At 45.9% G+C, this 15,257-nt stretch overlaps 1 protein-coding gene across 1 annotated transcript; it reads left to right on the plus strand.

Annotated features, from left to right (window-relative positions):
• The first annotated feature begins 6,318 nt into the window (after window positions 1-6,318).
• GLRX (glutaredoxin) lies at window positions 6,319-14,429 on the plus strand. Its single transcript, XM_058726699.1, has 3 exons — window positions 6,319-6,615; window positions 10,998-11,117; window positions 13,173-14,429. Exons 1-2 carry the CDS (start codon window positions 6,409-6,411, stop codon window positions 11,109-11,111), a joined length of 321 nt encoding a protein of 106 aa, XP_058582682.1. The 5' UTR covers window positions 6,319-6,408; the 3' UTR covers window positions 11,112-11,117; window positions 13,173-14,429.
• Window positions 14,430-15,257: the final 828 nt, after the last annotated feature.

The raw sequence follows: 15,257 nt of genomic DNA on the forward strand, positions 1-15,257 counted from the left end.
ATCTTCAAGTCAGGAGTGATCCTGTGAAGAATTTGGACCAGTAGCACAAGGTGAGGTTTACTGTGGGAACACTTCAGAAGTGACCCTCACTAGCTTCCTCGGGACATTTTTGTTCAGAGATGAGGCATCCCACCATCAGGCTGAGGGCAAACCCATCACATGGATAAGGGCAGTGAAATGGAGAATGGATCAGGGAAAAGCAGACCCCTGCTTTTGGTGGTAAAAGGGGATAGTAGACAATAAAATCAGAGTGCCACATGTGGTACAGAATAAGGTTGACTGACTATCCAGCAACCTTACAACCAACTGTGCTGTCTCGTCTTGCTGGCCAAGAGAACTCAGCTATCAAGCACACAGCAATGTGCTTAGGCAAGAGAGACCCTGACTTCAGGGTGGGCATTTGAACCAGTCCCAGCCCAGGAGATATAAGGGAAGTCTGCTGGGGGAAAAGCATGAAAGGAGGAATGCCCTGCCTGTGCCACCCTCTGCCTTCCACCTTCGAACACAGCTGTGTAAAGATGGGTGCTTGCCCCTGCTACAGCATGTTCACATGATTCTCTGAAATATCAATCTATGTGCTTTTTCTCAAAGTACCCTAGAATTCCTTAGAGGAAATCCAAGTCACAGCCTGAGGGGAGTCCTCAACCTTCCATCCCCCTCCAGCCACATCCATCCCAAAGGAAATAGGCATAATGCTCTATGAGATATCCTACCTTGGCACAAAGGGCTGGGAAAGAAAGAAACCTAATATCACTTCCTTATTGGTTCCCCTAATAAAGAGATTCCTTATAAAAAGCTTGGTGTGGTTTGACATGATTAGGTTGAAGAGATCAGAGGAATAGGGCTTATTCCTTCCCATGAAGCCAATAGCCAGAGTAAGATTACCTGTGGTAAAACACCTGTAAAGGTCAAAGAACCAGTTTTGAACTTAAATGATAATAATAAACCTCAGTGGGACAAGGGGACTCTTCAGTCACCAGTATTAATAGGTGATACACTATTAATACTATACAGAGACTGGGCCTGGATCTTAGAAAAAGTGGCAACAAGGGAGACTTTCCAAATATAATATGGTGGAGCCTGTTGGAAAGCAGCCTAGTCTTCTGACCTTGGTTGAACTTCAAGTCCTCCAAGTTGGGGACCATCTCCTTATTCCTCTAGTCATTTGGGATCCAAAAGTATCCGAAGTATCTGCCTTTAAAAGTTGCTGTGAGGATTAGAGATGATGTATGTACAGCCCCTAATGCTAAGCCTGGCACACAGTAGGTACAAAGTAAGTGGTAGCTACCTGTGTTACTGAGTTCAGCACTGAGCAGCCCTGCATAGAGGTGGAAGGTGAAGAAACAATCCAAAAGGGACTACAGTTAGAATCGAAGTCAGTGGTCCTTTGTGGTCAAATCTAGAGAGTCCAGAGAGAGAACACCAAACAGGATCAGACTAGACTCTGATAAGGGACACAGCTTCACACCGGAATTTGGATGGGTCTGAGTTTGGAAAGGGCTGCTGGTAACATGGCTCATTCACCTGAACTGCTACAGTGGCACATCACAAGGGCTGAGAGTGGCCATGATTAACCTGGGAAGTCTTGAGAGGAGCTCAGAACCATGGCAGCCTGCTAAGCTGCCCCTTTTCACCACCTCAAGCCCTGGAGAAGCCAGGACTGGTCCCAGGGTGAGCTCTGAGAGACCCTACAAGATTTGGCTGCTTCAAAGCATTCCTTGGAGCTTTTCTGTAGTCAAACTGCATTCAGGTACCCACTGTGTTACTTGGGAGATATGATATAGTCATTAATTGATCATTTAACTGCAAATCTAGCCATGCTTAAAATACACCTATTATGGCTCTTCACTGCCCATGTGTAAAGTCCTCAATATTTAGCTTAGTAAAGGACACCCATCATCTGCCCATCATCAGCTGCTCTGCAGCTGTCTCTCTCCCTTTCCCCCACCTCACAATCCTTATGCTCTATCCACACACAACTACATTCAATACCAAATACTATTTATGTCTTTTTTGCTTTTCCTGCTTCCTCTGCTTGCAATGCCCTTTCCTCCCTTGTAGACTCACAAACACCTCATCTCTCAAGATTCAGCCTAGCTCACCTTTGTCAACATTTCCCTAAGCGCACTCAAGGCAGGAATAAACCACTCTCTTTTGGTCAGTCCCATGCCCATACATACTTCTATTACACCACCTAGAATACTTTACTTGTGTCCATTTATTGTGTCTGTATTCCCTACTGGACTATAAACTCCTAGGGACTGGGGCTGTATGAAATGGATGCTTGTGTCTGGCCCAGAGGAGTTGATTTAAAACATTTGTTGGATGGAGGCATGGGTGAATCGATAAGAGCCAGTGTGGATCTGTTAATCTTCTCAGTTAGGGTAATACAAGGATGAAAGCCCTTTCCCTACCCTCAAAGAGCTCACTGCAGATAGTAGAAAAGGGGAACAAAGGACAATGAGAGGAAATTAAGTCAGGGCACAGCATGAGAGCCCAGCTGTGGGGGTTACCAGCTCAGGCTGAGGTAAAGAGGTGGGTGCTCATGGATACTTCCTAAAGAAGATAACACACCATCTGGATCCTGTTGTACCAGGGGAGTCAGCCATACAGGGGAGGAGGAGCACTTTAGGCAGAGAGTTTAGCAGGTCCAAAGCAATGTGGGTGTGTGCAGCAGAAGTGTGGAAATGGCTCAGTTTCCACAGAGCTGGAATAAAGGAGCAATGTGGGGGAAAGGCAGGGATACAGCCTAAGAGGCAGGGAGGACCAATCACACGGGGCCATAACCCCACTAGGGAATCTGGAGTCTTTCCTAAAGAAAAATGTAAAGCTTCTAAGAAAAAGAGAGAACATGGTAGGATTTGCAAGTACAAAGAGCACCCCAGGATCTGTGTGGGGCCAGGCCTTGAGTCCAAGATGGAAATTCTAATAAGATATAGCTGAGAACTGATGAGGGCTGGTCCAAGACAGGGCAGTCAGGATGTAAAGGGTGCTCAGACCAGAGGGGTACAGAGGAGGCAAAATTTGTTAGCATTTGGACACTCGGCATAAACAAAAGCAGGAGGTTGGGGGGATGTAGCAGCACAAATGCCCACAGTTTTCTGCCCTGGTCGACATGGCAGATGATGGTACTCATGGGAGCACGCACAGGTATGGAAAAGAGGAGGGTGGCTCCAATTTTGTTCACACTGAGGCCGACATGCCTTAGGAGCCCCTGGATGGGTCTTCTCAGTAGGCAATGAGCTATCCATTTCTGAGGTTTAGGAGAGGAGTCTGGACAAGAAAAATAAACACAGTACTCATCAGCAAACAAGTAACAGCTGGAGCCACATGGACAGATGAAATCTTTCAAGGAGGGCGTGTACCTAGTGAGAAGAGGATCAAGCCCCAGGATACATCACATGGGTGGGCAAAATTCTTGAGAAAGAGTCTGAGAGAGAATACCCAGGGATACAGGAAGAATTAAAAAAAAAAAAAAAAAAAGAGCAAGCTGCAAATGACCTTTTGAAGCGGAGAGCTTCAAGACAGGGCAGTTACTTATGTGGTCAAGTTCTACAAAGCGGGCAAGTCATGAAAAAGCCTGAAAAATGTTCATTTGTGGCCAAATTTTCCCAGCCCTCATCAGCCTGTGGGTACACATGAAGCCACACTAACAGAACTAGCCACTGTTTCACACACATCACTAGCTTGTTGCCAACCATCTGCATTAGCAGGACTTCTACTCCCTGAATAAAAGTCCTCACTTCCCATTATTTCTGGGAGTGCCTGGGAGTGTGGCGCCCAAGCCTAAGAAACGTGCCCACGTGCTCTTCCATACACACCGCCTCTTGATGTCCACAGCACTTGAGGACAGGGCCTCCCCACAGCCCCGACCCCCACCGCCGAGATGGCCCCGAGGTCCACAGGTTCCATCTCTTCACGTGCCAAAGCTACACACCTTCATGATGCCAACCCACAGAGTATTCTATGCTCTTCTTCCCTGAGCTGAAGCCACAGCATTTTCTGAGGAATTAAGAGGACACCCACTCTTTGCCATCTGTTTGTGTTCCATGTCTCACATAGTTCCTCGTGAAAATACCTTCTCCAGCTAGGGGGGGCCATCTGTCCTAAGGCTTCAGACACCAGCTGCTGGGACTGAGCTGTGGAGCCGATGACAGAGTCCTCCCCCACCCCACGTACCCCAGTCTCTGCCCTAGGTACCCAACCCCCAGGGGACCCTGTGTACACAGATCTTTGGGAAGATCACTCCACCAATTAACAAAAATTCCACACCCACATTTTTGAGTTAGTCGGTCAGGACACCTGGCCACACAGTGACTTAGCAAAGGAGTTTGAGCAGAATGTTTGATAAGAGTTTGATAAGGAGGTCAGATTGCAAGGACATGAGGAAGGAGTGGGAGGTGGGGAAACTAAAGACAGCAAACATAACAGCAAGTTTCGTACAACTTGGCTATTGAGAAAGGGCAGACGCAAAAAAGTAGGGTCAAAGGAGATGAAAGGTGGTGGTGGTGGTTTTTAACAAGGAGGGACTTGAACAGAATCACACACTGGTGAAAAAGAGCCAGAAACGAGGGCCAGGCAAATCCCAGACACTGAGAAGACACAGGTTCTGAGGGAATAGCCAGGTACAAGGCCTGCTGATGAACCTTGGGCCCAGGGAACAGAAGGTGGCTGCCCTGAGGTCCCTGAAGAAACCCAGGGCCTGAGGGAGGAGGGAGGCCACAGGAGTGGGAGCTAAAGGAAGGGGAAAAACAGAGGTAACCAATTTTGGGTTCTGCCCCGTGCTTATGCAGGAGGGAAGTGAAGGGCTGGGCTGGGCAGTTCCAAGCCCAGAGCAGGACAAGTTCCCTCAGGCCTCTGGAGCCTAAGCACATTCTTTTTGTTGACAGAGATCTCACTTATCAGCTCCCTGTCTGTGACTCAAAATCTGGCAAAATCTTCATTTTGCCATTTAACCTTAGTAATAGTTAGAACTGCTTCTAGGAGCCCATCTTCTTCCCTCTGTCAGTCACACGATGTTGGGGATCCCACGAACAAAACAATCAGTGGAGGTGTCCAGCACAGGCCCCAGTCCCACCTCTTGGAAAAGCATTTCAGTGTAAAACTTCCTAGGGGCACTGGGTGGCTCAGTCAATTGAGCATCTGACTTCTACTTCGGCACGATCTCCCAGTTTGTGAGTTCGAGCCCCACATTGGGCTCACTGAAGTCAGCCTGTCAGCATAGAGCCTGCTTCCTATCCTCTGTCCCTCTCTTCCTGCCTCTCCCCAACTTGTGCTCTTCCAAAAGTGAATAAGTATTTTAAAAATAAATAAAATAATAAATAAATAACTTACTTCCCGGGGAAAAGGATGATTCACCTTCAAAGGTGGCTTTTCCTTGATTTATGCATTTAACTTACTGCACACAGAGGGGTCAGAACTGAACCTAGAACAGAAGACTCCACTCCCCCCCACTAGGGACTGTGGGGTGTGCAAAGAACATCACAACTTCCTGTCTTACAGCCCTTGCTTCATATCTTCGTATCTTCATATGCTTCAGGTGAAGGTGGTAGGAAGGGTCACAAACAGAGGGTTAAACAGAGAAATATACCCTCATTAAGCCTGCAGTTGAATCAGGGCGGATGTTGGAATTTGCTTTCATGGAAAACTAATGTTCAAGGGTCACAAAAGCAAATGCTTCTGGCCGTCAAGGAGCTACCTATCGGTAGTAAACCAGAGTTTACTATCTGCCCTGTGGGGATGGAATGCAGTTACTCAGCCCCAGCAGCTGCCACAGGTCACTGAGACCAGACTTTTCAGAGAAAGGTTGCAAGTCCAGACTCTTTTGTGAAATCTCTGGATTTCTATGTGTTGGGAACTAATAACCATCAACCAGACCAAGCAAAATGCCCAGGGGAGCAACCTCAAGATGGATGCAATTCACAATTTCAGTTTCACTTCCTCTAAAGTGATTTCACTGTGTTCTGTTTCATGAAAGATTCTGTCTCTGTGTGAGTTTTTGCCCTCTCTGGGAGGGAAAACAAAGATTTGACTCTAAGGAGTCACCACTGGCTCGGCCCCCTCCCTGGGGCTGGTCTGCATACTTTATATGCTTCTCCGAAGGGTAATTTGACTGTGCTCTCTGCCAAAGGGCAGGTGCTCCTGAAAGAGCTGAGGTCACACTGCCACCCTGGGCACAGCCACTGATTAAACAGAAGTATGCATTCTTCTCTGCATCTCTAGCTGATGAATCATACGAGACTGACATGACACTGGATCTGTCCCTTTAAAAATCCAGCACGCTGCTGGGCAAACTCCTCCTCCAGGGAGGTTCCTTTAAATAAGCGCCAGCTGGCCAGGCCACCGGTTTACACTCGGAGCATTACCTGCCATTGAGGAGTCCTCCCCTGGAGGCGGCTGCCTGTCAGCATGGCTGAAGAGTTTGTGAACTGCAAAATCCAGCCGGGGAAGGTGGTTGTGTTCATCAAGCCCTCCTGCCCCTACTGCAAGAGGACCCAAGAGCTCCTCAGCCAATTGCCCTTCAAACAAGGGGTTTTGGAATTTGTCGATATCACAGCCACCAGTGACACTAGCAAGATTCAAGATTATTTGCAACAGCTCACTGGAGCCAGAACAGTGAGTTCTCAAAGGCTGGGCGAAAGCTCTCAGATTCCTTTATCTTGTGGGGGCTGTGCACAGGATATGCCTGCCTGTGCCTTTCTCTAGGACACCGCTAGGGCTCCGTCACTCAGTTGTCACTCAAGGCACGGGAGGGCTTTGCGGGGTGGGGGAGGGGGCCAGAGAGAAGACACTGCTCCAGGGACCAGGCAGCTGGACTGCAGCCAAAGGTCCTCGCAGACCCTGTGCTGTGCGTCTGGGAGCACGGGTCCAGAAACTGTCTGTTGAGCCATCCCGAATCTTTGTTTCAAGCACTGCCGGGGAAATGACAGTTTTCAGCTTGCAGGGCTGGGGCTAGAAGGTGGGGTGGAGGGGCCAAGTGTGATCCGTATGGTTCTTTTATGAACATGGGAATCGTGTGCGCTCTTTGTTCTGTGTTCACTTGGCCAAGTGGGATTTGCTGTCCTTCAATCTTTTCTTTAAGCTCTTTATTACCCAATTAGCTCATTCTTCCATATCTTCTCTAACTCCTCCCACTGGAAAAATCTAAAGGCTCATTATTTGTCCCTTCTTCTGAACTACAGAAGTTTCCAGGCCTGTCCTGGTAGGAAGTTCAGGGGCCAGAGTTTCAGGCTGGCTCTCACAATGGCTTGCTGTGTGACCCTGGGCAAGACCCCACCTCGATGATCCTCAAGGACCTCCCTGGCTGCAAGATCAGTCTAGCGCAAGACACCTCCAAGTCCCCTTTGCTCTTAGACTGTGAGCCCCACTAAGAACTGCTGTTCTCTACCTCAAAAGGTTTCCTCTTCCTCAGCACCCATGACTTCTGGTGGGATGGACAGCCAACCAGGTAGCTTCTACCAGTTGTGGTACTGGGTGTGGTAACTGCCTGTCCACCAGCTCACACCAGCCCTTCTCGGGATGCACGTTCTCAGACACAGCATTTGCAGAAGCATGTACCCTAGTTCCGTTCTAGTTTGACTCAGGATTTTCTCTGGGTTCTGAGTATAAAGCGTTAGAGGCTGTTTCTCCTTTCTTCTCCTGTCAGAAATCATTATTTTGGTACAGAGGGAGGCTAAACCTGTTAGCCTATTGCTTTCAGGGTGCCAGTTGTGAGCTGAGAACTCTTGTCTCTACAGCGGGAGGGCTCATTGGTCAGAGACTCTTGCTGCTAGGCTGGACCGCCAGCTGTGCAGGCTGCCTGGAGTCCGAAGAGAAAGCGGTGCCCAGGACCCCCACAGTGATGGGTGGATCCCTCTCAGCCAGTGGTTCCCAAATGTTGCTGCACATGAGAATCACATGAGGAGCTTTTTACAAAATCTAGATGCCCAAGTCATTCCTCATACATGTTAAATCACATGTCAGAAGAAGCAGCCAGCAATAGTTTTAAATCCCCAGATGAAAGGGTACAAACTCTCAGTCTTAAGACGGGTAAGTTCTGAGGATCTCGTGGACAGCATGCTGACTGCAGTTAAGAATACTGTACTGTGCTCTTGCAATCTGCTATGGGAGGAGATATAAAGTGTTTTCACCACACGGATGCAAAAGTTAACTATGTGAGGTGATGGATGTGTTCATCAACTTGATTGTGGTAATCATTGCACAGTGTATATGTATATCAAAACATAATATTGGAGACCTTAAATATGTACACATTTATTTTTCAATCACACCTCAGTAAGGTCGGGGGGGGGGAAATATTTGTGATCCTCAGGTAATTCCAAAGTCCAGCAAATCTTGGGAGCTACTTCTCAGCCTGGCATCCTCTATTCTTTAGCAGGAGAAACCTCTTCATTCAACACATTTTTTTTTTTTTCATTTCTTCATAGAGCAACACTTTTTCATGTGGTCTTAAGTCTATTTTTGAAGTTTTAAAAATACTTCTCACAGGTTCTTGAGTCCTGAATGCATTCCTCCAAGGTAAAGAACAGATCCTTTTAAGGTGTATGCTTCCTGTTCCCTAAGAGTGAAGGGTTTATATGCGAAAAGGCTGGAGACCTGGAAATAGTTGCTATCTTACTTACCCTGTAATGACCTGTGGTGACTGCCCACAGTAAGAGCTGAGCAGGACTTGACTGATGACAGAAACCTAGGTCTTCAATCAGGCCCTGTACCTGAGCAATTGTTTTGGTCTTACTCTGGCCAAAGCTCCTAGATCGGCATCTTGGCTTATTCTTTCTCTAATGCCCTTCTTTTCTTTAAGTAGATCCAAGTTCCTGAAGTTGATCATTTTCCTTCTCTCTGAAGAACTTCTTTGAACATTTCTTGCAAGGCAGATCTATTGGCAATGCATTTCCTCGATTTTTGCTTGTGTGACCAAGTATCTCTCCGTCACTTTTGAAGGAGAGTTTTGTTGGGTACAGCAATTTTGAAAGCACCGACTACATACTAGACACTCTACTGGACATTCGAAAACTGTTGTGAACAGAACAAACAAAAACTCTTGCCTTTGTGGAACTGACATTCTAGTATACGTGAGAAGTAAAACAGTATGGCAGAGGGTGGTCAGTGGTAAGTGCTATGGGGAAAAACTAGGTAAAAAAGGGGATAGACAGTAGGCAGCAAGGGACAGCTTTCAATGGAGTCATCAGGGCCTCAATGATGTTAGTAGATCTCAAAAGGAGGTGAGAGAGCAAGGCATGCAGAAATTCAGCAGTAGAGTATTCAAGCAGTGGGAACAGCACATGCAGAGGTCCTGTGGTGGCTGCATGCCTGGCAAGCAGGTCTGTGTGTCTGGAGCAGTGTTGAGCTAGTAGGAAAGTAGGAGGAGATGAGGTTGGAGAGGTAATGGGCAACAGGCTGGGAAGGCCTTTTCAAGCTATCATAAGGACTGTGGCTTTTAAAGTGCAGTGAGATTCCACTGAAGAGTTGTGAGCAGAAGAATAACTTAATGTTCGTTTTGAAAGGGTCACTGGTGGCTGGGGGGAGGGGGGGGAAGTGACCGTAGGAAGGCCAGCATGAAGGCTGAAGCTGGGAGGCATCTGGAGGCTAGAGCAGTTCTTCAGATGAGAAATAATGGTGGCTTGTCCCCGGGACTTAGCCAAGGAGGTGGTGACGAGTTTCGGCAGTTGCCGAGCTGGCTCTGAGCAGCCTGGAGCACAGAGGAGCAGCCGAGCTGGGGCTGGATCCCCTAGAAAGGTGTGCCAGGAGAGTACAGGCCCCAGTAACAGCAAGCTTGCTTTCATGGTGGCGTTCACTTTCTGCTTCTTGACAGTAAGAGACTCTCAGTTTCCTGGAAGGGGCGGCTGGGGCCAGGAGGGGTGTGCACAGAGCACGTGTTTCTCCTTCCTCAACTGAATCAACAGATTGTGGTTCTGTCACCACTGCCCCCCACGCTGTCACATGCAGCCTGCAGTCAGCTCTGCATGTGGGTTCCAGTCAGTCACTGCTGTGCCTCAGGTGGTTTTGCTCTTGCCTAGAGGGTGGGTGTAAGGGCAGAGGGGCCTCTCAGCTCTCGGGCAAACCCCCGTCTTTGCCAGATGGTGTGCAAAAACTCCACCCTGGGGACAGCCTGATCATATTTCAGAACCTGTCTCAGGTGGCTGGGGGCTGTTGCTGAGCTTTGGGTTTTCAAAACCTCACTTACTGGGGAGGAATAAACTGCTCAGTGTCTACCGGTCATTTGCAAATATGATCCCTGAAGCAGAGGAGTCCACATTACCTGGGAACTTGTCAGAAATGCAAATCCTTATGCCCTACCCTAGACCTTCTGTATGAGAAATTTGGGCAGGTGGGAGAAAGGTAGTAGAAACCTATGTTTTAACCAACCCTTCGGCAGTTATGATGCCTTCGATGACTCATATGTGTCACAGGGATACCAAAACAGGTGAGCTACAGCATTTAAACATCTTATGATGGGCCAGGAATGAAGGGAGAGTCAGATATCACCACCCCTTCACCAGCTGAGGACAGAGCACACAACAGAGAGAAATGACTCTAATATACTGTGAATCTGAACATCAGGGACAGAGATCTAATGCAAATACTTGTCTGGCTGTATTTAGAAAAAATTCCTTCCTGGTTGTCCTGGCTCAGTCTGCATAAGGGCTCAGGTGTGGCCCCAACTGCAGAGAAACCAGCATTCAGTCAGGGTGGTCTCCCTGCAGCCAGCCGAAATTCTTTTCCTGAAATGTGTTTATGTGGAGTGAAATTTTTAGGTCATGGGGACAAGCTAGACAAACCTGTGCACAGCATTCTCCAGCTGACAGACTTGTTGGCTTGAAAATAATTGTTTAGTGAATAATTTCATACTTCTAACCGGAAAGAATATACATGAGGAGGTTGTAAAGTGATTTTAAAAGCTTTGGGTCATGGGAAATGTTAAAGGAAGGATAAGATGCCATTGTTTCTAACCTAATGATGAAGGGCCTTACCTATCTTGGCTCGTTTGCTTTCTTTAGGTACCTCGGGTCTTTATCGGTAAAGACTGTATAGGCGGATGCACTGACCTAATGGATATGCATCAGAGTGGGGAGCTGCTGAAGCGGCTAAAACAGATTGGAGCTCTACAGTAATTACAGGTGAGTGAAGGGCAGCACGCCCGGCCAGGAACAGTGAGAGATGGTGTAATTCTACTGCTGTGTGTTTTTTTTTTTTTTTTTTACGTTTATTTACTTATTTTGAGAGAGAGAGAGAACACCTGTACATAAGTGGGGAAGGGGCGAAGAGAAGGAAAGACAGAATCCCAAGCAGGCTCTGCACCCTCAGCGCAGATCCCGCCATGCAGCTCAAAGGGACTCAGACCCACAAACCTGGAGATCATGAGCAGAGCCAAGATCTAGAGTCCAATGCTTAACTGACTGAGCTACCCAGGTGCCCCTGCTATGTTTTATTATAATCCAGAAAGACACTTTGGCTAGAGAAAGAGTGATGTGGGGTGATCTCAACAACTGTGATGTCGGGGCACCTGGGTGGCTCTGTCGGTTGAGTATCTGACTTCGGCTCAGGTCATGATCTCACAGTTCCTGGGTTCGAGTCCTATGTTGGGCTCTGTGCTGATAGCTCAGAGCCTGGAGACTGCTTCGGATTCTGTGTCTCCCTTTCTCTCTCTGCCCCTTCCCTGCTTACACTGTCTCTCACTCAGAAATAAGCATTAAAAAAAAATTAATTAAAAAAAAAAGAACTGTGATGTCATTTATGAGCTTCCCATTTTACAAAGAGATTGTGTCAGTGGGAGGAAATGCTTTCACTCACTCTTCATTTAACAAATACTTATTGAGCACTTACTACATGCCAGACACTGTACTAGGCCCTGGGAATATGGTGACAAACAAAAAGATAACATGGAACTTACATTCTAGAGAGGTAGACCAACCAAAAACAAGTAAGTAAATAATTCCTGAAACAAATTAATAGAATAATGTGATAGAATGAGGCAGGGGGTAGGGAGCCAATTTAGCTAATAAGCTAAGGGAAGGCCTTTCTCAGCTGGTGGAGCTGAGACCTGGTTGACCAGAAGGGGACAGCCATGTAAAGATAAAGCCAAAAAGGTTTTCAGGCAGAGGGAAGAGCAAGTGCAAAGGCCCCTGGGTGACAAGTATGGAATATTCAAGGAGCAGAAAGCAAGCAAGCACAGATTGAGTGAAGTGCATGAGAATGAGTAGCAGCAAGAAATGTGGGTGGGGGCAGGGTGCACAGGCCATGGTAAGTAATTTGATTATTTTACATGCAATGTGAAAGCAATGTTGTTTTGCATTGCGTATGTTCGCACTGAAAATCAATTCAATTTAATTGGCTTCCCAAACATCGAAACAAAGCTTTCTACAGCTGTCACCCACAGGAAATCATTGGCTGAATGGAAAGCCAGAGGGTGATGACCTCCTGAAAAAGGAACCCGGGTACTTGTGGGGTCTGAGAAGCTCCTCTTTCCCCCAGCTCTTGTTACTGTTAGCTAGCTGTTAGGTAGGCCACACAGAGAGACTTGGTGGTTTTGATCAAAGGAGACTTTGACTAATGTATAGTTCTTAGACCAAATATTCTTTGAGGGGTGTTTATTAAAAACTTACATTTGAGCAATGCACATATGTAATTTGTGGTGGTTACTCAAAATAGAAACAGAAGTTTTATAAAAAAGTCTGAAAAAGTGTAATTGAATACCTTGAAATAAAGTGGCCAATATCAGAAAGCTCCTAATCACAATTCTGCATCACCACAGCCAATGAACACTATGTCTGTTTGTGTTAGCCTTCTGGCCTCACCCTGTGTACCAAAGCACTTAAAAGCCAATTAACTGTGGTGCCAAATGTTTCCTATTCCGGAACACTTTTTAGCAATGTAGGCTTAGATTAAAAATAGAAGAAAACTAATGACTTACCTGGAGACATATGAAAGACCACTGCCCCCACTACGTCTGTGTTGGGGTGGGGATTTGAGTCCCTTTTATTCACAAGGTCTCTTTATTTGCATTGTCCTTCAGCATTATATGATCTCAGCATTTTGGTGCCAACTGTATCTCAAGGCTTTCTGTAACAGATGTGCTTAAATAGCAAGAGTAATTGTTCTGGTAATGGAAGAAAAATGAAGGGAATTTACCTTTCCAAGAAAATCCACTTCTTTGTATTTTGTTTTCCCGGCAGGGCAGATGCCAGGATGATACCCCCTTGAGAGCTGGATGGCATTTCAAAGGAGGACCACACTTCCTGGCAGATGGATCTGGGGCTAACGGCCACAGCAACTGTTTACTTAAAATTTTGAAATGTGTTCACCCAAAAAAAAGGGGGGTGGTGGATTTTTTGGCAAAAACAGCTTTTCCTTCTTTTGACTCAGTATTAAAAATGGACCAACTTGCCCCAAACCACAGGTTGGAGAAGGTTGATAGACATTTTGGGTTTCTTCTCCATTGGCACTTTGGGTTCCAAAAGACCATGACAAGTTATGGCTTAGGATTGACTCAGTGACCCAAAAGACGTTCTTTCTCTTGGGCACATGTCTCTTATGTTCTCCATATGCTAGGACCCCTCTACCTCTAAGCCAGTGTTTCTCAACCAAGATTACTCCAATCCTCTTTAGGATTAATCTATAATTGGTTTCCTGCTATTGCCTGAAAGTTACTTGGTTGAGTTTAGCTTGATAGAATTTGCATTACAAAAACAATAGGTATTTTGAATGTGCTTTTTCAAGTTATATGTGTCTCCCAGTCATTATCCCCAACTAACCCCATCCTATCTTGGGAATCACTGCTCTGAATCTGTGTTCTAACCTTGACAACTCACAGATCTCATAGGACATGTTCAACAATTCTGTTGAACCAGTACAGAGACTCTGTACTGGGTCTTGAGGACCCAACTTGGGAAACACCACATGAAACGTTAAGCACTGTTGGTCTTCACTTGGTGCCACAGGGATCAGAGGTATCAGTGTAGCTGCTGCAATCACGGGGTTCCTCTGTTATGGAAGATGGTCATCCAGGCAATCCGGAAGAAGAGTGTATTGTTTAGATTATGAACAGAAGTCAAACGCAACATTTAAAATGTTACCACAGGAAATTTACAAACCCCTTCCCCAAGAGTATGTCTGTAAAAGGGGCCAAATTTGAGAAACATGGTCCTAAATGATTGTCTCTCCCTCCTTTGTCCTTCACTCTGTGAAAACTTAAGAGTTCTTCATTGTGAAGTTTGATCTAGAACTGCAATATTAAGTTAATTTCCTTCTGTGGTCTCTAGTGGGAATGGTTAATTTCTTTTCGAATATCCAGAGATGACAGTGATTTTTGCCTAATTCTTTTCTATGTTCCCAGTATCTTAAGGAATGGTATTGTGAAATACACCAAATTAAAACTTTATTCATGTTTGTTCTCAATCATTATAAATAAAGGCACATGCTATTATCCTTCACTAAGTACAAATGGTTGATATGATTTTTAGATTTCATATTGAAATGACAAATAGTTTGAATATGTCAACACTAACCTATTGAATAATGTTTAGAATTCAAAAACAGTCTTTTTCATTTCACATTCTATTTTTCCATGTCTTACCTAATACCCTTCAACCAGATTGCTGTTCATGATTGTGCAAGTTACATGCTGCACAACACTGTGCCCTCCAGAGGTTGTGCGGTATTCAACCTGCAGTCTGTGATCCACTCCAGACCATTTGCTAACACTTTCTTTCACACTTAATCCTAAGATGCCCTTTCTTCCCCTTTGATTTACTTTCAAACTTTTCCTTCAAGGCCTGATTAACAGACCATCTCCCCTGTATATACCCTCTCTTCTCACTGCTTTTGACTATAAAAAACTATTGCTCTCTCTTCTGTATCCCAAAGCACTCTGCATATAGGTACTTCAAAATTCTCACTGGGTTGAATTGAAGTTAATCCTCTGTACTGGTCTTGCCACATTCAGAAATACTCAAAGGGAAGTCTCAACTTAAACATCTTTGTCCAGACTCTAGCACAGAAGATCTATTTTATCAAAACAATACATGCATGAGGTTTAAAATCTCAAACAATACTGAAACACTTAGGTGGCTCAGTCGGTTAAGCATCCGACTCTCAATTTCAACTCAGGTCATGATCTCACGGTTCAGGGGATCAAGCCCCACATTGGGCTCTGCACTGACAGTGAGGAGCCGGGTTGGGATTCTCTGTCTCTCTCTCTCTCTCTCTCTCTCTCTCTCTCTCTCTCTCTCTCAAAATAAATAAACTTAAAACAATGTCAA

This window comes from Neofelis nebulosa, chromosome 1 (assembly GCF_028018385.1).
Source record: "Neofelis nebulosa isolate mNeoNeb1 chromosome 1, mNeoNeb1.pri, whole genome shotgun sequence".
In the NCBI taxonomy this organism is placed as follows: Eukaryota; Metazoa; Chordata; class Mammalia; order Carnivora; family Felidae; genus Neofelis; species Neofelis nebulosa.